This window comes from Salvelinus sp. IW2-2015, linkage group LG7 (assembly GCF_002910315.2).
Source record: "Salvelinus sp. IW2-2015 linkage group LG7, ASM291031v2, whole genome shotgun sequence".
NCBI lineage: Eukaryota > Metazoa > Chordata > Actinopteri > Salmoniformes > Salmonidae > Salvelinus > Salvelinus sp. IW2-2015.
Genome location: NC_036847.1, coordinates 26,514,141 through 26,537,665, shown reverse-complemented (window position 1 = coordinate 26,537,665; position 23,525 = coordinate 26,514,141). Strand labels below are relative to the sequence as shown.

Here is a 23,525-nt window from a genome sequence, read left to right as displayed (position 1 = left end):
GAAGTCAGAAGTTTACATACACCTTAGCCAAATACATTTAAACTCAGTTTCACAATTCCTGACATTTAATCCTAGTAAAAATTCCCTGTTTTACATCAGTTAGGATCACCATTTTATTTTAAGAATGTGAAATGTCAGAATAATAGTACAGAGAATGATTTATTTCAGCTTTTATTTCTTTCATCACATTCCCAGTGGGTCAGAAATGTACATACACTCAATCAGTATTTGGTAGCACTGCCTTTAAATTGTTTAACTTGGGTCAACCGATTCGGGTAGCCTTCCACAAGCTTCCCACAATAAGTTGTGTGAATTTTGGCCCATTCCTCCTGACAGAGCTGGTGTAACTGAGTCAAGTTTGTTGGCCTCCTTGCTCGCACACGCTTTTTCAGTTCTGCCCACAAATTTTCTATAGGATTGAGGTCAGGGCTTTGTGATGGCCACTCCAATACCTTGACTTTGTTGTCCTTAAGCCATTTTGCCACAACTTTGGAAGTATGCTTTGGGTTTTTTATGGTGGTTTTGGAGCAGTGGCTTCCTTGCTGAGCGGCCTTTCAGGTTCTGTCGATATAGGACTAATTTTACTGTGGATATAGATACTTTTCTACCTGTTTCCTCCAGCATCTTCACAAGGTCCTTTGCTGTTGTTCTGGGATTGATTTGCACATTTCGCACCAAAGTACGTTCATCTCTAGGAGACAGAACGCGTCTCCTTCCTGAGTTGTATGACGGCTGCGTGGTCCCATGGTGTTTATACTTGCCTACTATTGTTTGTACAGATGAACGTGGTACCTTCAGGCGTTTGGAAATTGCTCCCAAGGATGAACCAGACTTGTGGAGGTCTACAATTTTCTTTAGATTTTCCCATGATGTCAAGCAAAGAGGCACTGAGTTTGGTAGGCCTTGAAATACGTCCACAGGTACACCTCTAATTGACTCAAATTATGTCAATTAGCCTATCAGAAGCTTCTAAAGCCATGACATAATTTTTGGAAATTTTCCAAGCTGTTTAAGGGCACAGTCAATTTAGTGTATGTAAACTTCTGACCCAATGGAATTGTGATACAGTGAATTATAAGTGAAATAATCTGTCTGTAAACAATTGTTGGAAAAAATACTTGTGTCATGCACAAAGTAGATGTCCTACCCGACTTGCCAAAACTATAGTTTGTTAACAAGAAATTTGTGGAGTGGTTGAAACGCGAGTTTTAATGACTCCAACTTAAGTGTATGTAAACTTCTGACTTCAACTGTAGCTTCGTGGAAGGACATAGATACAGCATATATATGGTTGAAAGTATGATTTCTGGGACATTCTTAGGACCTGAACTCATAGTTGCTGAGCATCATTCATTATATTGTACATAATGTTTCCTTATACATGTACTCTTCCCTTCTACTTCTGAACTAAAGGAACTCATTTCAAATGCACACAGCTCCTTTGACCAGGAAGTACAGAATGCTAAAACACTTCCTCTAAAATAGGCATGTCAGATTCCATGCTTTTATTGTCCCTTGAATAACTGAAAAGTACTGTATAGTCATTTTCAGAGAGGAAAAGAAAACTATTAAATGAACAGCCCATGAATAATACAAGTGAACTGCTCTGAGATGAGAGAGTGGAGTGTAGTTGAGATGAGCATTAAGCCAATTACCCAGGAAACTGTTAAACATGAGACGAGTGCTTTATTGTGTAGATTCCAAGATCAATGTAAGTGTTCTAAAAATCATTGTCTCTGACTGCCGTTCATTTAAATTATTCTGAGAACCAATGAGGTATGACTTGGAAGGTGAATGTCTGTCTGTAGGTTGTGATGCACTTTGTTTTTCTGGGGAAAGTAGGACAAGACAAGCTGTAGGCTATACTCAGCTGCTAGTCTCCAACCCCTCAATCCGACACATACACATTGTGTCTCCACAACGATTGTCTCCTCACACCACTGGTAAATATGTATGATTTCTGACCCTCATCTGAAAGCAGAAATTCCATACTAAGCACTTATGAGCGCTCAGCCCACTTTTCAAACTTATTCATTATTAAACTTTCAAATATTCTACTTAGTACATAATACATCTCTTGGTATAAGAAAGAATGTATGGAGTTACCATCAAATGACCTAGTGTCCCGTGGTTGTGGTAAAATTACACTGATAGAGGCAGTGCTCTTCTTGGGGCTGGTGGGAAAGACAGAGGGAGACTTGTGAGTAGAACAGCAGTGTTGCTAGGCGATGGTGCAGCAGAGAGGGAAGGGAGGCTGGAGGAGAGGGTGGGATGAGGGAGAGAGCTACTTCCTGATTCTATGACTCATCAGCAGTTCATTGTGACGGTCTGTGTGTGTGTGCCAGCCGTCGTGCTGTGTTTGGCCAGGTAGACTACAGTACATCTGGCCTGTGATTCCTACCAGTGGCCAACTGACCCTGGCTGTGTTGGATTCTCCCTGGTGGTGATGGAGGGGGTTTCCCATCTGTTCTTGTAACCAGGTCCAAAACTGTGCTGTCTTGAGGTTCAGGAATAGTCCACAACATCAACAGTATCTGATTATTCTCTTGAAACAACCCTTTCAGTACAAACCAATAATGGATTTCAGTAACATTCCAGGCATCAAAGAGGGTGAAAGATACATGTATTTCTGGTTATATAATGATGATGATATATATTGTATTGTTGTGTATAATTAATCATCATCTTAAGAGCATAACTCAAAATAATGAACACAATAATGACTTTAATCTCAACATCGTTCTATTCGGATTAAATCTTTTTTTAAACGATAAACCTCAGTACATTAGCACCCATAAAGCCCCTAACAGCAAATACATTTGGGATCAAAATCCGTGCTCAATAATCATGCTTTAGAATTTCGCTTTACAATCTGTGGATATGGCTTGTTGCTATGCTGCAGGCAATGATATGACCAGCAGTAAGGGACATTTGGTTTGTGTTAAGCGCCCCCCAGCGGTAAAGAAGAGTCAAGACACCCAGAATAGCATCATAACAAACACACTACACTGAGTTCAAGCCAAGACAATAGTTTTTATTGAAAAGCCACTCTACAAGTCATCTTTCTTGGCAAGAGCTCTCAAACTGACACTATCACTTAATACATAAATAAGGCTTTAGTAGTATGCCAGTTTGTTGTTCATGACTTATGACTTGATGGTGCACTGTCCATCTAGTTAGGCTGATCATTTCTCACCTGTTTTATGGTGTGACATCACACTTTATGTATGTTTCTACATATGTACCAAGATGTTGAAATAAACCTAAAATCAATTTGGCAAGCTTAGCATAATTTAGTGAGGGCACAACTAGTGATGTACAGTACAGTAAAGTATCAAGGAACCAATAAACTATCATTAGTAGCATGCAAGTTAAAACATTTCTCCAAGAAGATGATTTAATATTATGTCAAGGAAAAACAAATTCAGATTGTCCAGTCTTAAACCGACTTTGTGACAAAGGCTTGCTTCTATGTGTTGACAGCTAGTCATATACTGTTATAAATTATGCGTCTTCTAACACCTTCAACTAAAAATAACGAAGCAACACTTTCCTTGACAGGATGGTGGGTTTTTTCAGTGTGGTTTGTCTGAAACAAAACATACACTGACAGTTTCCTGTGTCTTCATTCGGCACCAAGCAGCACCCACTAAACTACCCAGAGCTAACAAAGATTTTCCAACCCCTGTGATGACATCAGCTCATATATGAAGGTGAATGGGGGGAAAACAGACAATGTGTTTGATTAGTGTTCACGTGAAGTAGCCTACTGTAGTAGTTTGACTTTTTTTGAAGAGTTCTTCACAAACTATGTAAGTACTTTTTTCTTTAAACATACCATCTTTTACCAACACACTTTACATTATTTGGTCATAGTTAAAGAATTGTAGCCTAGTCACAGAACAGTCATGAGATTCATAAGCGGAAAAACATCTTGATAATTTCAATTCAATTACCATAATTGAATTTAGATAATTCAAACAGCAACTTTTTTTTCTTACAATGGAAGCTTCAACAATTCTGATTATATTGGCAAGATACTGCATGTGTCAAGCAAGCAGATGATAGGATGTGATAAACCTTGCCTGTAAAACAGCAACAGTGATATCGCAACTTTTACGGAACAGTTTGATAATCTGACTGAACACTTTCCCCACAGGTTGCATTATTAGCAAGGGAAAGCAGAAATATACTTTCCCACTGGTTCTGTCACCTACAAGCTCCTTTTGATAACCAAACCAGACCTGAAACAATGAATACATCTGTTGGAGATGTAACTGACAACTGTAGTACCCCCAGAGACTACCAGTTCTACTTCTTCCCAGCCGTCTACAGTCTGGTGATGGCACTGGGCCTGCCAGGCAACGTGGGAGCCCTCTATGTGTTCATCTTCAAGATAACTCCCCGCACCTCCTCTAACGTGTTTGTCATTAACCTGGCCCTCGCTGACACCACCTTCCTTTGCACCCTGCCCTTCAAGATCCACTACCACCGCAACAGCAATGACTGGGTATTCGGAGATGTGGCCTGCAGCATCACAGGAACACTGTTCTTCGCCAACATCTACATCAGCATCGCCTTCATGACCTGTATCTGTGTGGATCGATATGTGGCCGTCGCCTATCCTCACACTTATCTGAGGCTCCGGAACTCACGTTGCACTGTACTGGTGAGTGCAGCAGTGTGGGTGGTGGCGGGGGCAGCTGTTCTGGCCTTCATCCTAGTGGGACCTCTGGACAGCCAGCACCGTAGCTGCTTTGAAAACTTCTCCCAGAAAGAGTGGGACAGGCGTCTGGTGCCATACAGCATATTCAGTCTCGTCGTCGGCTCGCTACTGCCCTCTGTGGTCATCCTGGTGTGTTACCCTCTGGTGGCGCGGCGCATCGCTCTCATCCGGACCAACACAGCCCGCGGAGCCCTGAGGGTCATCTACACAATCCTTGTTATCACCCTACTCTGCTTTCTGCCCTACCACGTGGTTCACTTCCTGCATCTGCTCCGCCGTCTAGGGGTCATCCAGCACTGTCCCTATGCAAACGCCATCTACAATGCCCGGCGGGTGACAATGGCCCTCGTCAGCCTCAACAGCTGTTTGGACCCCCTGCTCTACTACTTCACCACCAGTCACTGTAAGTGGAGTCCCTCCAAGGCCAGATTCAGATGGCTGTGGGATAGGAGGACCATGGGAGTCTACACCATCGCTGTGAGACCGTGATGCTTTTGCTTTAGCTTGCTCTGACTACTAATGAAATGACATGCATTTTATGTTCCGCTCATAAACTCTGAAGGCTCGTGGTGAAGCATTGTTTTCCTTACCGTGTACTGTAAACCACCAAATATTTTGTATACCTTTACATGTACGCCATGTAAATATAGCATTTACATCTTCCCTTATGTTCATCACTTTAAAAGACCCAGTGCACTTAAAAAACGTGATTTTCCTGTCATATACAGTACCAATCAAAAGCTTGGACACACTCATTCAAGGGTTTTTCTTTATTTTTAATATTTTCTACATCGTAGAACAATAGTGAAGACATCAAAACTATGATATAACACATATGAAATCATGTAGTAACCAAAAAGGTGTTAAACAAATCTAAATGTATTTGAGATTCTTCAAAGTAGCCACTCTTTGCCTTGATGACAGCTTTGCAGTCTTGGCATTCTCTCTACCAGCTTCATGAGGAATGCTTTTTCAACAGTCTTGAAGGGGTTCCCACATACGCTGAGCACTTGTTGGCTGCTTTTCCTTCAATCTACGGTCCAACTCATCCCAAACCATCTCAATTGGGTTGAGGTCGGGTGATTGTGGAGGCCAGGTCATCTGATGCAGCACTCCATCACTCTCCTTGGTCAAATAGCCCTTACACAGTGTGTTGTGTCGTTGTCCGGTTGAAAAACAAATGATAGTCCCACCATGCGCAAACCAGATGGGATGGCGTATCGCTGCAGAATGCTGTGGTAGCCATGCTTGTTAAGTGTGCCTTGAATTCTAAATAAATCACCTAGTGTCACCAGCCAAGCAGCCCCACACCATCACACCTCCTCCTCCTTGCTTCGTGCAGAGATCATCCGTTCACCTACTCTGCGTCTCACAAAGACACGGCGGTTGGAACCAAAAATTTCAGATTTGGACTCAGACCAAAAGGACAGATTTCCACCGTTCTAATGTCCGTTGCTCATGTTTCTTGGCCCAAGCAAGTCTCTTCTTATTGGTGTCCTTTAGTAGTGGTTTCTTTGCAGCAATTCAACCATGAAGCCTGATTCACACAGTCTCCTCTGAACAGTTGAAATGTGTGTTACTTGAACTCTGTGAAGCATTTATTTGGGCTGCAATCTGAGGCTGGTAACTCAAATGAACTTATCCTCTGCAGCAGAGGTAACTCTGGGTCTTTCTTTCCTGTGGCGGTCCTCAGAGACAGTTTCATCAAAGCGCTTGATGGTTATGGCGACTACACTTAAAAACGTTCAAAGTTCTTGTAATTTTCCGGATTGACCTACCTTAATGTCTTAAAGTAATGATGGACTGTCGTTTCTCTTTGTTTATTTGAGCTGTTCTTGCCATAATATGGACTTGGTCTTTTACCAAATAGGGGGGTATACAGAAGATAGTCCTACCTTGTCACAACACAACTGATCGGCTCAAACGCATTAAGGAAAGAAATTCCACAAATTAACTTAAAAAGGCACACCTGGGTAGGTGGCTACTTTGAAGAATTTGTTTAGCACTTTGTTGTTTACTACATGATTCCAGATGTGTTATTTCATAGTTTTGATGTCTTCACTATTATTCTAATGTAGAAAATAGTAAAAATAAAGAAAATTCCTGGAATGAGTAGGTGTGTCAATTTTTGATTGGTACTGTGTGTGTGATATTTAACTGACACACAGTTCAAAAGTTTGGGGTCACTTAGAAATGTCCTTAAAAAGAAAATCACATTTGTCTATTAAAATATCAAATTGATCAGAAATAAAGTGTAGACATTGTTAATGTTGGAAATGACTATTGTAGCTGGAAACGGCAGATTTTTTATGGAATATCTACATAGGCGTACAGAGGCCCRTTATCAGCAACCATCACTCCTGTGTTCCAATGGCACGTTGTGTTAGCTAATCCAAGTTTATCATTTTAAAAGGCTAATTGATCATTAGAAAACCCTTTTGCAATTATGTTAGCACAGCTGTTGTTCTGATTAAAGAAGCAATAAAACTGGCCTTCTTTAGACTAGTTGAGTATCTGGAGCATCAGCATTTGTGTGTTCGATTACAGGCTCAAAATGGCCAGAAACAAATAACTTTCTTCTGAAACTCGTCAGTCTATTCTTGTTCTGAAGGCTATTCCATAAAGGGAAATTACCAAGAAACTGAAGATCTCGTACAACGCTGTGTACTACTCCCTTCACAGTGTCTAGTTTGAGAAACAGATGCCTCACAAGTCCTCAACTGGCAGCTGCATTAAATAGTACCTGCAAAACACCAGTCTCAATGTCAACAGTGAAGAAGCAACCCAGAGATGCTGGCCTTCTAGGGAGAGTTCCTCTGTCCAGTGTCTGTGTTCTTTTCCCCATCTTAATCTTCTATTTTTATTGGCCAGTATAAAATATGGCTTTTTCTTTGCAACTCTGCCTAGAAGGCCAGCATCCCAGAGTTGCCTCTTCACTGTTGACATTGAGACTGGTGTTTTGCGGGTACTATTTAATGAAGCTGCCAGTTGAGGACTTGCTTCTTTAATCAGAACAGCAGTTTTCAGCTGTGCTAACATAATTGCAAAAGGGTTTTCTAATGATCAATTAGCCTTTTAAAATTATAAACTTGGATTAGCTAACAACGTACCATTGGAACGCAGGAGTGATGATTGCTAATAGGCCTCTGGACGCCTATGTAGATTGTCCATTTAATATATATATATTTTTTAATCTGCCATTTCCAGCTACAATAGTCATTTACAACATTACAATGTATCTCTGATCAATTTGATGTTATTTTAATGGATTTTTTTTGTTGCTTTTCTTTAAAAAACAAGGACACTTCTAAGTGACCCCAAACTTGCTTGCTTGAGAAATTGCTCTTTGCTAAGAAGCTATTTTTGTTTATTTTTTACCATTTTAATTGAAAACATTCACACGAAGGTACTTTATTATTACCCAGAAATTATTTGATATCGAGATAAAAACTGCTGCATTGGACCTTTAAGAGCTCACATAATGACAATGCAATTACTTGATTGTTGCGTATTAACAATTAGTGACTTGGATTATATCAATATAAATTGAGTTCAGTAACACCTTCTTATAAAAAGATTTATTCAAATCAGCTTTGTACAACATTGAGACTAACCTTTACAGTAAGCTACACATTGGGATAGTTTACATTTGAGTCATTTAGCAGACACTCTTATCCAGAGCGATTTACAGGAGCAATTAGGGTTAAGTGCCTTGCTCAAGGGCACAGAAAAAATGTTCACCTACTCGGCTCAAGGATTCAAACCAGCGACCTTTCGATTACTGGCCCAACGCTCTGCCTCCTGCCACCGATCTGAACTACGTCACATTGAAGACAGCCCTGATGGAAGTCCTTTCTTCAGCAGAGTAGACAGAAAGCTCCCCAGATCTTCGTCCTACAAATAACACAAGGTAGACATAATTTGTGTTGAAATAAACATTGGATAAAAGGATGGTGCAACTTGAGTCAAGTAAATCTATAGGGTATGTTTATTTTGATCAAATCATTGACATTTTAGATATTGTTGATATGTAAAAAGGTGTAGATTTAAGAAAGAACATGGCTTGTGGTTGCTACATACTCCTCTAAATAGACTTACTTGACGCCATCGCTAGCTGGTGGTTTTGGTTAACTAGAAGCGCGTCACAAGACATGGTGACTGACTTGTGCCACACAGTATAGAAACCCACCCACAGGCCCTCCAAGGGTGTGGGCTACACCTTAGTGTGTATAGTGTTACATACTGTAGTTCAGATCGGACCGTAAGCTCACTCCACAGCTTGAAATGCCTCCCCTCCTCACTGAATTGCTAGCTTTTCAGTGGAGCAAATGGCTAGTATGTTGTTGAATGTGTAGTCACGTGCGTTTGTTAGGCAGAGGACCCTAGTTCGATCCGTTGTACGGACAGTGTACCCAGACAGGGAGGAAGCTATACTGCTAAGCAGACACTGTGGTCCGTCACAATAGCTCACACTAATTTTCAACAGCCGCCCTCCTTACCTGGTAGCTCCAGGACAGCAGCAGCACCTTGGTGTTGGGCTCTTCAGCTGAGGAGGACACCTTGATCACAATAGATTCCACCATGACAGTCCCGTCTGGGAGGTGCTGGATGGTATAACCTTTCAGCACACTAGAACAGAGACAGAGAAGAAATAGTCATTAATATTATTATATGAAGGTGTGTTAGTGGATCAGACCTGAGTAGTGACTACCTCTTTTTGTGAATACATTTTTTTTTTTTTTTGCAGAAGACCAAACAAACTATGTGCCTTTTACGCCCATGCCTTGACCAAATAAGAACTTGAAAACACAATAAAAATTGTAAACTCGGTCTTACTGTACCTCTTGAGGTGTGTGTAGATTCTGCTGAGAGTGTCGGGGTCACTGTGTGGGTCCTGGAGCTGTACTCGGCAGGTGAAGCGGAGCTGGTGCTCGTTGAGGCCCAACTCCTTGAGAGCCTGTTCTGGAGAGACCAGCCGAAGACTCTACACCCAGGAGGAACACAGGAGGGAAAGGGGAGAACACGGGGTGAGAGAGAGAGAGCGGAACACAGGCCAACAAGAGGTCACTCACAAGGCAAGGCCAAAGGCAGAGAAAAAATAACTTGAATTACTAGCATATCTGAATTAGCTAGGCAAGGCCATAGTTAAGTTTTCTATCATAAATATATAAATCAGAGTATCACTACGTTGTATGAACGGCAGTTGGTGGAATTCAGAACTTACATTATCCTTCATGATCAGGGTCCCGTGCATGGTACGAGGCTTTTTCGGGTCAGGTAAGGGGCCTGTGGTGCATAGCAGTCAAACAGTGAATAACACACACATCAACTGGGAGAGTGGGCTAGATCAAGAATGACTAAGATGTACTGAACAATACCTCCAAGGGCCATCTCCCTCTTGAGCAGGTTGAGTGAGATGTCCACTGGGACACTGGGGTTGGTGATCACAGTGGTGGTCTCACCGTTGGCTGGCATGAAGCAGTTGATGGCTGTCATTCACAAAGAAAGACGAATGAGGCATAATACCAGAGCTGTGTTCAGTAGGGAGATTGTTTTTTTCAAATGGAGTTAAAACGAGAGAGGTTGAACATGCACTTGTCCAATAAGAAGACAGATTTGTTTTCTGTTGCATAACACTTTGCTACACTGTGTCCTACTGAACACTACCCAGTGCTCCTGACAAGATCCTCAAACACATTCCACATTTCTCCTTTGCCAGGATAATTCATCCACCTGACAGGTGTGGCATATCAAGAAGCTGATTAACAGCATGATTATTACACAGGTGCACCTTGTGCTGGGAACAATAAAAGGCCACTCTAAAATGTGAATTTGTGTCACATAACACAATGCCACAGATGTTTCAAGTTTTGAGGGAGTGTGCAATTGGCGTGTTGACTGCAGGAATGTCTAACAGAGCTGTTGCCAGAGAATTGTATGTTAATTTCTCTACCATAAGGGGGGAATGGTGCTGAGGAATATTTCTGTCTGTAATAAAGCCCTTTTGTGGGGAATAACTCATTCTGATTGGCTGGGCCTGGCTCCCCAGTGGGTGGGCCTATGTCCTCCCAGGCCCACCCATGGCTGCGCCCATTGCTCACTCAGGTGAAATAACAACACAATGTCATGGGGCGGCAGGTAGCTTAGTAGTTAGAGCATTGGGCCAGTAACCGAAAAGGTTGCTATATCGAATCCCGAAGCTGACAATATAAAAATGTGTTGTTCTGCCCCTGAACAAGGCAGTTCCTAGGCTGCCATTGTAAATAATAATTTGTTCTAACTGACTTGCCTAGTTAAATAAAGGTAAAAATAAATAAATAATAATAATAATATCCCCAGGGTTACGCACAATGCCGTTGGGGGTACGCCAAATAAAAATGTGATTCACTTTTTTTTCCAAGTTAAAAAATATTCACATTTTAAAAACTGTCTATTTAGATTTTCCCAATGGGGCTATACATTTGGATGAGTTTTTTCTCTCTCACCTGAGCAGCCTCGTTTCACTGCCAAAAACAAAATTAAATCATAGTGTTCAGTGAAATAACAACACAATGTCAAATACAGGTAGCCTAGTCAAATAATTAACATCCAATCACATTAACCATTACTATCTCGCGGGAATTACACTAACACTTACACTGTAGCCAAACGTAGCTGCTGCTCATTCCGTTTACTCGAAATTGGATTTTTAAAAAGTACTACCAGCAGTCGACGACAAGTTGTTCTGCTTCCACGAGCACATCCAATGCTAGCATCAGTAATTCTACATTTGTTGTTAGCCCAGCTAGCATGGACACTGACAGTGAATCTGATGCAGCCAAAGAGCAACTGCCCCCTTACCCAGGAAAGCAACGAACAATCGACAGGGACGTTGGACCATCGAAGAGGCGCAAATATGATGAGAACTACATTGATTTGGGGTTCACTTATATTGGGAGTAGTGCCTTTCCTCAGCCACATTGTGTTATGTGCAAAAGTATTATCTCACAACTCGATGGGAAAAAAAACACTCTTGCGCAGACAAGAAACAAAACATGTCAATTTGAAAAACAAGCCACAGGAGTTTTTGGAGCGAGAATTAAGACACCTTTCCAGTAGTAAGACATGTATAAAAGCAACAGATACCATTAATAAGAAGGGGCTAGAAGCATCTTATATGGTGAGCTACCGAGTGGCTTGGACAGGCAAGCCCCATGCTAATTCACGATGCATCAGTGACATGGCAGGAGATGTTTTGAAACGATTACTGCTTTGCATACAAGCCAGTGAATTCTATGCATTACAGCAGACTTGGCGGGCCTGGCACAGCTCCTGGTATATGTCTGTTATGTTTATGGGGGGTCAATTAAGGAAGACATCCTCTTCTGCAAACCAGGAGAGAATATTTTAAAAGTACTGGACAGCTTTGTGACATCAAATGGACTTTGGTGGTCAAGATGTGTTGGTATCTGTACTGATGGCGCAAAAGCCATGACAGGGAAACATAGTGGAGTGGTAACGCGCGTGCAAGCATTTGCTCCCGATGCCACTTGGGGACACTGCAGCATCCACCGAGAGGCTCTTGTTGCCTGACAGCTTGAAAGACGTTTTGGACACTACAGTGAAAATGGTTAACTTTGTTAAAGCAAGGCCCATGTACTCTCGTGTATTTTCTGCACTATGCAATGATATGGGAAGCGACCATGTAGCACTTTTACAACATACAGAAGTGCGCTGGTTATCAAGGTGCAAAGTATTGACACGTTTTTTTCAATTGACAGACAAGCTTTAAGTTATTTTTTACGGACCATCATTTTCCACTTGTCTGACAGCTTGCATGATGATGAGTTTCTCACACGACTGGCCTATCTGGGTGATGTTTTTTCCTCGCCTGAACAATCTAAATCTAGGATTACAGGGACTCTCCGCAACTATATTCAATGTGAGGCTATGATTAAGAAGTTGGAGCTCTTCTCTGTCTGCATTAACAAGGACAACACACAGGTCTTTCCATCATTGTATGATATTGTGTGCAAATGAACTCAAGCTTACGGACAATGTCAAATGTGATATAGCGAAGCACCTGGGTGAGCTGGGTACGCAATTACGCAGGTACTGTCCCGAAATGGATGACACAAACAACTGGATTCGTTATCCCTTTCATGCCCTGCCTCCAATCCACTGACCGATATCTGAACAAGAGAGACTCATCGAAATTGCAACAAGCAGTTCTGTGAAAATGTTATTTAATCAGAAGCCACTGCCAGATTTCAGGATCGGGCTGCGCTCCGAGTATCCTGCCTTGGCAAATCGCGCTGTTAAGACACATATGCCCTTTGAAACCACGTACCTATGTGAGAGTTGATTCTCGGCCCTCACTAGCATAAACTAAATACAGGCACAGACTGTGTGTGGAAAATGATTTAAGGCAGACTCTTTCCAATACAATATTTCAGAGTTATGTGCATCCTTTCAAGCACACCCATCTCATTAACCTGTGGTGAGTTATTCACAATTTTTGATGAACAAATAAGGTTTTATATGGAAGATGGTTAAATAAAGAGCAAAATGATTGATTATTATGATATTATTATTTGTGCCATGGTCCTATAAGAGCTCTTTGTCACTTCCCACGAGCTGGGTTGTGACAAAAACACAAATTCTTATGTTTAATAAATGTATCGTATAGTGTGTGTGTGGCAGGCTTACAATGATGGCAAAAAAACATTTGAGAGTGCGCTGACCCTGGTGCTAGAGGAGGTACGCAGCTGGAGGTTGAATGTTTGAAGGGGTACGGTACTATAAAAAGTTAGGGAACCACTGGTACAGTATATATATCCTTCTCTCTGAAGCCCCAACATTCTTGAAGTAAATATTGTTACAAGGACATCCAGGTGTCACTCACTGAACTCCTGCTCGATCTTGTCCTTGAGGAACTCCATCTTCTTGGCCTCTCCGTGCACCAGCAGCATGTTGCGAGGCTCTGCCATGCGGATGAGCTGCATGATGCCCTTAGCGTCTGCATGGGCGCTGAACGACATGTACTCCACCTGCAGCTTCACCTCCAACTGTAGGGGTCACAGATGGCAAAGGTCAGCAGACAAACGACAACAGGCCGGCTCACATCTCTCAATTTCACTTTATCCATTTGATATCTGTTACTGCAGTAAAATCATGATTATACATGAAGTTAAATACAATCTTGCATTACCGTTTGTCTATTCTCCATCTCCAGTTTCTTTTGACCATTCAGGATCTTGTGTCCGATGGTGCCTTGCACACAATACCCAGGCATAATGATCTGATTAACAGAAAATGAAAAGTAGAATTGATTTTCGCCCAAATTCACAAAAACACACTCCGTAACTGACATATCTCAAATGGGACTTACCATATTCTTCTCGTTGCCAGCCCACTTCTTGAATATCTGTAGAGACTGACCAGCATGCAGCATTCCTGGGGTGGCAAAGACCACCTGACAGAACACACACATTTCAGTAGTGTTATTTCAACAATGCCATTCATAAAAACTATACAAATCAATAAAGTCACACACTCTACACTGAGTGTAGAAAACATTAGTAACACCTTCCTAATATTGAGTTGCACCCTCTTTTGCCTTTCGTAGGGGCATGAACTCTGTGTCGAAAGAGTTCCACAGAGATGCTGGCCCATGTTGACTCCTATGCGTCCCACAGTTGTGTCAAGTTGGCTGGATGTCCTTTGGGTGGTGAACCATACTTGACACACGGGAAACTGTTGAACGTGAAAAACCCAGCAGCGTTGCAGTTCTTGACACACTCAAACCAGTGCGCCTGGCACCTACTACCATATCCCATTCAAAGGCACTTAAATCTTTTGTGTTGCCCATTCACCCTCTGAATGGCACACCACAATCCATGTCTCAAGGCTTAAAAATCTTTCTTTAACCGGTCTTCTACACTAATTGAAGTGGATTTAACAGCTGACATCAATAACGGATCATAGCTTTCACCTGGATACACCTGTTTAAAAAAAAAAAAATTAGGTTTACCCGTTACATTTTTGGGAGAATATAGTATGCTCTGGATTTTTATATAGTATACTCTCCATTAGTCAGCATCTTCACAAACATTTTTGGGTGTGCGTCAGATGTTTTACTTTTAGACAACGGGTCTCCAGTGACTATGTAGAATATTCACTGGGATAAGAAGAATAGCATCTATAATGGACAAATCATTGGACTTGTCTGTATCTAAAGCATATCAATGCCTAAACATAAAACTGTTCCAACTGTAAACAAGGTTTTAGTAGTAGCATGCAAATATGATGGTGATGTTTCTCCACCATTGGTCCAGGGTTGTCTGCGTAGGAGCGATCAAAGGCCTTAATGTGTTTGAACTCAAACATGTTTCTCTGTACAAAGGTTTTTCTGATCTTCTGATTGGTCCAGGTGATGAAGAGTTTGTAGTAGTGATTGGCTTTCTCTGTGAGCCCCGTGGAGAAGTAGATGGGGGCCTTCATGTTCATCCGCTCCCTGTGGAAGGAGAGGAGAGGCTTTTACATCATTCCCTGATTGCTTATCCAGTCATCAAGACACAAAATGAACATCATCTTAACAAAAGAACATTAGCTAGACTAATGCTAATCGAATTTGGAATAGAAACCTTACCAGAATGTTTCCAATAGAATGCACAGTTCCTGAGCTCTACCCAGGGCAAAGACCGGAATCAGAACCTGAGAGCACAACATTTAATCCTTTAGGACACGAGTACTGGAGAGACAGAATGAGCTATAGGGACAGAAAAAACCTGTGTGGTGGCCCTCACCTTCCCCCCTCTCTCCACTGTCTCGTGTACTTTCTTCAGGAAGTCCCTCTCCCTGCACCTCTTGGAGTCACGGATGGTGGTGGCGTAGGTAGACTCTGAGATGAGGATGTCTGGCCGACACTTATCGATCCACGCAGCCCTATGACAACAAAATAAAAATGGTTTATTATAGAACACATAGGCATTGATCTAAATCATGTTACATGAAACACAAAATAAATCACCACTTACCCTAAATGTCTGTCTGGCGTCATGTTATAGTCACCCTGCAAAAGCAAGTAAGGATAAGTTACTTCAAGGAAATCACATGATTCATGCATTGATCAATAATAAGACCAGTTCTATTAATAGGCTAATACTCACAGTGTAGACCACAGACTCAGATCCTACTTTGATCTGCACCATAGCAGCTCCTAGGACATGGCCTGCATAGTAAGCCTTGATCTCCAGCTCATCATCTACCTAAGAAACCATGACAGAATCAACGCAATACATCATTCCATACACTAATACTACCTCCAAATGTGGTTTCTTGGCCATCATTGAGAAAGTAATGCACTATATGTTATACCCTTGGAGTAGCCTGGTTCCAGGTCTGTTTGTTCTGTCTTGCCAACTGCTACGATCATTGTCATACCAAACAATGACCATGGGAGTTGGCAAGACCACACAAATAGATATGGAACCAGGCTACACTTGGAGTACTTCTAAGACCTGACTTTATCAATTAAAAAAGGTACATATCAGGACTGTATACCTGGACAGTCTGGTGGAGGTTCAAAGGGACTACTTTCTTCATGCAGTCCTTGATCATCTGGGATGTGAAGAAGTTGGTTTCGCCCTTCTTGTCCACAGTGATCTTCCTGAAGTCTTCCAGCAAGATAGGGCAGATGGCCTTGGTGGGGTGGGTCATGTAGATGGGGCCATCGTAGCCCACCATCTCACTCATGTACGGCAGAGCACCACAGTGGTCCAAGTGGAAATGACTAGGAGAGTTAGTGTGAGTAATCAGTTAAAATATAGAAGATAAAATCAATCAAAAGATAGAATGCCCTTGAGTGGGAGAAAGCTCTTTGTGTGGAGTCTGATAAGGTTGTTTCTCTTGCTGAAGAGTAGTACCTAGATATAGCTAAGTGCCATAAAAAGACCACAAACCTGATAATTACACAGTCCAAGAATTCTGTCAGGCGTCCTTGTTGTGTTATGTAAGAGAAATCTGGGAATCTTCTCTGAAAAGAACAATGGCACAATAACGGAACACCAAAGGAACCTAAAGTGTATTTGACTGTCAAATTGAGAACAGTGGATCTACTGACATATAATTGCATAATTCTTAGCACCCTGTGGATCTACTTACGTCATCATTGAAGCCCATGTGCATCCCACAGTCAAGCATAATGTTTTTGCCCCCAATAGAGACAAGGATACAGCTACGGCCAACATCTTGTCCAGCACCTGAGAGGAAACAATAGGACGAGATACACAAATGAACATCTCATCCATGCTAATTTCACAACATGTCATTTAGCTGACCTTCAAGATTGGAAGTTCTTCATGTAACGTTCCCGTTATAATCAAAGAGAGTACCACCATAGATCTGCTCTAAGATATTGTATGCATGCGCAACAAAGTCATTATTTCGTGTTTGGGAGAAATGTCTGCCCGTGCATGCAGATAAAAATGTGATACTTACCCAGTGGTGTAACTTTTATCTCAGGCATCCTGGCTGGGTATTCAAACTAATGTGGTCGATAAAGTAGCTACCTAGAAATCTAAAGTTAGCCAACTTTACTAACGTTAGCTAGTTCAAGTAGCTACTAGCTAGCTGGTTAGTTAGCTAGCTAGAAATTAAATCGTAGACGTGCCAACTAGGTGACACTAGCGGCTAAATTGTAGTGGATAAAGCCTCCTCTGTAAAGAAAAATATATATATATTTAGCTCGCTGGATAAATGGCTGCCAGAAGCTGATTTGTTTTTGAACGATGGGATAGCAGCGTGTGTTTTTGCTAGTGCTACTAGTGACTGTTCTTCTACTGTTTCACAACGCACTTCACGCGCCATTATCGACTCTCTTTGGAACTGCAGTTCTCACGCGCTTCGGACCTGCGCAGACCTGCGCACTGTGGTTTGGTTATCTGGACAAACAGGGTCTGCAAGGGGTTATCAGAATGCATAATTTTGGTAGAAATGTGTTATTATGATCGGTTATCAAAGATCAGAGGTTAAATAGAACCCAGTCAAGCTTCTAAAATCGCTACTGTTTATTATTGATCATTTTTAGACGTACTTCCGGGTAGCCATGGCTGTAGCATCGGAGGATCTGAAATTCACTTTACAAGAGGTTCTTGACACTTTTAAGTCATGCCTCTCTGAACACAAAGAAGTATTCCTTGAACATTATGTAGCAGGGTGGCGTGGTCTCGTAAGGTAAGTCGTTTAAATGCTACAGTAAGCCTAGATGCTCAGGTAATTACTGGTAGCTGGTAAACTACCTACCCTCCAGGACATCTAATGTTACAGCACCCGGTGTCACAGCAAGGCCAAGAAGATCCCTAAGGAGGACCTTGGGCACCCGAGCCATGGCCTGGAGACAGTAGAGGTGCATCAAAGCTGGGACCAAAAGACTGATAAACAGCTTCTATCTCCAGGCCATCCGACTGTTAAACCACTAGCCGCCCAGTAACCTGCCATGCACCTTAGACACGCACTAACCGTCTACTACCCTGTACTTTACCCTGGAACTTAGACTGCTGCCCTATGCACCTAGAGCCATTGAACACTGCTCACTTTAATAATGTTTACATACTGTTTTACCCACTTTATATGTATATACTGTATTTTATTCATGACTCATCCTATATAACTACTTATATCCACACCTTTTTATTCACATACTGTTTATTCACATACTGTTTATTCACATACATTTGCACTACCGTTCAAAAGTTTGGGGTCACTTATAAATGTCCTTCTTTATGAAAGAAAAGCAAAAAAAATTGTCCATTAAAATAACATCAAATTGATCAGAAATACAGTGTAGACATTGTTAATGTTGTAAATCACTGTTGTAGCTGGAAACGGCTGATTAAAAAAATAAAATAATAATATCTACATAGGCGTACAGAGGCCCATTATCAGCAACCATCACTCCTGTGTTCCAATGGCACGTTGTGTTAGCTAATCCAAGTTTATAATTTTAAAAGGCTAATTGATCATTAGAAAACCCTTTTGCAATTATGTTAGCACAGCTGAAAACTGTGGTTCTGATTAAAGAAGCAATAAAACTGGCCTTCTGGCCTTCTTTAGAGTAGTTGAGTATCTGGAGCATCAGCATTTGTGGGTTCGATTACAGTCTCAAAATAGCTAGAAACAAACTTGTCAGTCTATTCTTGTTCTGAGAAATGAAGGCTATTCCATGCGAGAAATTGCAAAGAAACTGAAGATCTTGTACAACGCTGTGTACTACTCCCTTCACAGAACAGCGCAAACGGGCTCTAACCAGAATAGACAGAAGAGTGGGAGGCCCCGGTGCACAACTGAGCAAGAGGACAAGTACATTAGAGTGTCTAGATTGAGAGACAGACACCTCACAAGTCCTCAACTGGTAGCTTCATTAAATAGTACCCGCAAAACACCAGTCTCAACGTCAACAGTGAAGAGGCAACTCCGTGATCCTGGCCTTTGGGTTGTTAATTGGATTCATTCTTACATTTCTTGATTTTATTTTTTAAACTTTTTGTGTACTTGTCGCTCGGAGCTAGTAACATAAGCATTTTGCTGCACCTCCTATAACATCTGCTAAACTGTGTACGTGACCAATAAACTTTGATTTGGACACTTCCAGTTTCATTTATACAGTTTTTCACAATGTGTATTCATATATGTCTACTGTATTCTCACATAGCTCATTTTAATATACTGTATCTACTACTGTACATTGCATTTTTGTTACACTGTTTATACACACAATAAACTTTAATTTGATTTAGCCTTGGCATTGGGCTAATGTAAATAAATCCTTGATTCTGGCATAGTTGGCAAGCCGTACTAATCAGTTTATGCACATAATCTAGTTAAGTATCCTTAAAAAAAGTCATAATTTATCTCAATGTAAATGACTGGTTGTTTCAAAATAAAGCCGTTTAGAATAATGACATATTTGAAGACTTGGGTTGGGTAGGCTAATATAAGAATGCATCATGGTAGTCCAATAAAATGGCTTTTATGTGTCTGATTAAAATGTGTTTATTGTCCTTTATTTCCAGATTCATGAACTGCCTGGGGAGTGTGTTTTCCTTCATCTCCAAGGATGCTGTCAACAAGATCCAAATCCTGGTCAACCATCTGAATGGTGAGAATGGGGCCCACTACGTCACCATCCAGTCTATGGTCAAGTATGAACTGGACAGCCAACTGGTGGACCTGACTAAGAGAGGCAGTTTCCCAGAGTCCGGCTGCCGCACCCTCCTGAGGCTGCACCGTGCCCTACGCTGGCTGGAGCTATTCCTGGAGAGGCTACGAACCAGCACTGAGGACAGCAATACCTCGGTCATGTGCTCTGAGGCCTATAATGAGTCCCTCGCCCAACACCATGCATGGATCATCCGCAAGGCTGCCGGCACAGCGTTCTGGGCTCTCCCAGGTCGTGCTACGTTCTTTGATGTGTTGAATGTAGGTAGCCCAGAGCAGGTGATGGCTGTGCTAGGGGACACGCTGCCTCTCATCTCTGAGGTATACAAAGTGACAGAGGACCTCTATGCCCAGAACAACATACTGGAGTTGCCCTAGTAGGCAGAAAGTACTGTAGTAGTAGCCTGGTGGTCCTAGATCTGTTTGTGTCTTACCAACTCCAATGGAATTGTTCATAGGAGTTGGTAAGACTGCATGAACCGATCTGTGACCACCAAGCTACTGTAGCTCTAGTGGTCCAACCAGCACATCAATGCTGGCAAGCCATGCTGCTCTCGTTCTTTTCTTGGTGACCATTTATGGTGTATAAGGAGGGGATTATTATTGTATATAATATGTACATTATACATTATGATATAAGGCAACATTACCCATATGTTTCTTTCTAAATGTAATTCTATGGCTTCCAGTGCTGTTTTTGTTCAACACACGTTTCTGGCATTACATTTTCTCCTTAATGTACTTTAATTATGCATCATAGTTTATCTCTCAAAGTAGGTTTTGTATCATTACAAATGCACTAGCAGATTTAAAAGTTGTGTGCCTGTCTTGTTAAATCTCAAGATAGACATTTTATTTTTAGAAATATAAACCAGTTATTTTACAGTTTTAAATGTTTTCTGTTGACTATGAATTAAGTTAAACATTATACACTGTGACATGATAGGCCTAAGCTATGTTGTTTTTGTTCTATTTCTGCAATGATTGATGTATCTCTATCATTTTGTCGTGATGTTATATATCCTAAGATTGAAGAAGGATATTAGTGTTAAATCTGGTGTAATGTTTCAATTACAGTTCTTCCACAGTGCAAAACATCTCTGTTTGGACTGGAGGCAGTTGTGATAGAAATGGAATGGATGCTACTGATTCTGCACGCTCCTTGGCTTGCACCAGGGGGCACCTTTTGATGTGGGAGCGTGCGAGGCGAGCAGCGTTGTCAAGGTAACGATAGCTGTGTTGATAGTTTGAGTGACGCTGCCTGCTGAAAAAGCCTCAACTTCCCGCTGGAGTGTTGACAAACAAAAGCGAGACTTATCTATCTGCTAAAATGCAAGGTATGCTGCAGATATGTTTGCTATTATTCCTATCTTGCACTGTTATTCTAGAGGCAAGTATGTCCCCTCTTTGTTAGCTACTTGGATCTGACAGCTTAGCTAGCTAACACTAGCTAATTTGCTAGCTACTGTTACTTGTCAACAAGGAGATCAAGTGCAGTAACGTTACATGTTCTCTCACTAGCATGTCAATACGATTAGCTAGCTCAGCTTGCAAGTTGGCCAGTGCTCTCAAAAGGGGTGGCCAGTCTCCTCCTGAGCAGCTACCGGGTATGAAGACTTTTGCTCCAACCCTGAGGAGCAGACATATAGTTAGCTAGCTAGCCATGTTTTATTTCACCAGTGATGGTACAAAAGTCTGCACACCCAGTGGCTTTCTGCAAGAATGCCATCACAGTGACTATGATGAGAAAGAATGTAGAGGAATAACTTCAATGTATTTTCAGGTCTCTCTTGACTATCTCCCATCTTTCAGAGTTGAGTCGCATATAAACCATTCTACTCCTGTGGAGAAGAATGCATTTGACCAGGCCAAAGTCCTCGAAAGGGCGTTGTCAACCCAGTTTGAGCCACACTCCAAACGTGGACATGGCTGCCAGCTTCCACGACACACCAATGATCCCCAAGCCTCCTTCAATGGGCTACAACAGGTCAGATCGCTGCCTCCTTCCCGCTATCACAGGCAGCTGAGTGTGGACGAAGTCCCATACTACCTAGATAATGTTCCTGAGCTACCCTCTCTTCCCTTCCCTTGGAACAAATACAAGCCCCTCCCCTCAATTGAGAAGAAGGCGTCAGAGGAGGGTGTCTGAGTGGTGTGGAGGAGAAGAAATCCAAGCTGTCTGTCCGACAACCAACTGTCCTCAGTGAGGACCCGGGCATCATCCCAGAGCAACCCGGAGATAGGCAAGGTCTGCCCCACCCCAACCCTCTGGACCTCAGTGTGATGGCCACAACCCCAGAGACCGAAAGCCCACCAGTATTCCCCCCTGGCACTCCCGATCCTAGGAGTTTACTCCTTGCCATCCGAGCCCCATGTGGGAGGAGGTTTGAGCACCACTTCCTGCCCACAGACACCTTGCTGCAGAGGCCAGATATGGATCCAGATATAAGCATGGTTACAAATCAAATCAAAGTTTATTTGTCACGTGCGCCGAATACAACAGGTGTAGGTAGACTTTACAGTGAAATGCTTACTTACAGGCTCTAACCAATAGTGCAAAAAAGGTGTTAGGTGAACAATAGGTAAGTAAAGAAATAAAAACAACAGTAAAAAGAGGGACTATATATATACAGTAGCGAGGCTATAAAAGTAGCAAGGCTACATACAGACACCGGTTAGTCAGGCTGATTGAGGTAGTATGTAGATATGGGTAAAGTGACTATCCATATATGATGAACAGAGTGTAGCAGTAACGTAAAAGAGGGGTTGGCGGGACACAATGCAGGTAGCCCGGTTAACCAATGTGTGGGAGCACTGGTTGGTCGGCCCAATTGAGGTAGTATGTACATGAATGTATAGTTAAAGTGACTATGCATATATGATAAACAGAGAGTAGCAGCCAGCAGCAATGTAAAAAAGAGGGGTTGGGGGGGGGGGGGGCACACAATGCAAATAGTCCGGGTAGCCATTTGATTACCTGTTCAGGAGTCTTATGGCTTGGGGGTAAAAAACTGTTGAGAAGCCCTTTTTGTTCTAGACTTGGCACCCGGTACGCTTGCCATGCGGTAGTAGAGAGAACAGTCTGGGGTGATGGGGCCTTTGATAATTTTTAGGGCCTTTCTATGACACCGCCTGGTGTAGAGGTCCTGGATGGCAGGCAGCATAGCCCAGTGATGTACTGGGCCATACGGCACTACTCTCTGTAGTGCCTTGCAGTCAGAGGCTGAGCAATTGCCGTACCAGGCAGTGATGCAACCAGTCAGGATGCTCTCGATGTTGCAGCTGTAGAACCTTTTGAGGATCTCAGGACCATGCCAAATCTTTTTAGTTTCCTAAGGGGAATAGGCTTTGTTCGTGCCCTCTTCACGACTGTCTTGGTGTGTTTGGACCATTCTAGTTCTGTTGTTGATGTGGACACCGAGGAACTTGAAGCTCTCAACCTGCTCCACTACAGCCCGTCGATGAGAATGGGGGGCGTGCTCGGTCCTCCTTCCTGTAGTCCACAATCATCTCCTTAGTCTTGGTTTACGTTGAGGATAGGTTGTTATTCTGGCACCACACGGCCAGGTCTCTTCTGACCTCCTCCCTATATTTGCTTTCG

General features: G+C 42.3%; 3 protein-coding genes and 1 pseudogene across 3 annotated transcripts; 3 read left to right on the top strand and 1 right to left on the bottom strand.

Moving 5' to 3' along the window:
- The first annotated feature begins 3,620 nt into the window (after positions 1-3,620).
- On the top strand, positions 3,621-5,308 carry LOC111966091 (lysophosphatidic acid receptor 6). Its single transcript, XM_023990515.2, has 2 exons — positions 3,621-3,812; positions 4,160-5,308. Exon 2 carries the CDS (start codon positions 4,253-4,255, stop codon positions 5,213-5,215), a length of 963 nt encoding a protein of 320 aa, XP_023846283.1. The 5' UTR covers positions 3,621-3,812; positions 4,160-4,252; the 3' UTR covers positions 5,216-5,308.
- A 2,977-nt stretch (positions 5,309-8,285) lies between these two features.
- ints11 (integrator complex subunit 11) lies at positions 8,286-17,612 on the bottom strand. Its single transcript, XM_023991613.2, has 17 exons — positions 17,207-17,612; positions 16,871-16,968; positions 16,669-16,742; positions 16,271-16,499; positions 15,877-15,975; positions 15,745-15,779; positions 15,514-15,652; positions 15,357-15,421; positions 15,032-15,221; positions 14,097-14,180; positions 13,917-14,006; positions 13,611-13,773; positions 10,105-10,215; positions 9,951-10,012; positions 9,568-9,710; positions 9,226-9,355; positions 8,286-8,620 (listed from the first exon to the last, which is right to left on the bottom strand). Exons 1-17 carry the CDS (start codon positions 17,232-17,234, stop codon positions 8,549-8,551), a joined length of 1,812 nt encoding a protein of 603 aa, XP_023847381.1. The 5' UTR covers positions 17,235-17,612; the 3' UTR covers positions 8,286-8,548.
- LOC111966729 (ceramide-1-phosphate transfer protein) lies at positions 17,597-20,977 on the top strand. The gene is made up of 2 exons (XM_023991615.2): positions 17,597-17,941; positions 19,780-20,977. The coding sequence occupies exons 1-2, from the start codon at positions 17,814-17,816 to the stop codon at positions 20,300-20,302; spliced, it is 651 nt and encodes a 216-aa protein (XP_023847383.1). The 5' UTR covers positions 17,597-17,813; the 3' UTR covers positions 20,303-20,977.
- A 714-nt stretch (positions 20,978-21,691) lies between these two features.
- On the top strand, positions 21,692-22,437 carry LOC111966118 (UBX domain-containing protein 10-like; annotated as a pseudogene).
- The last annotated feature ends 1,088 nt before the right edge of the window (positions 22,438-23,525 follow it).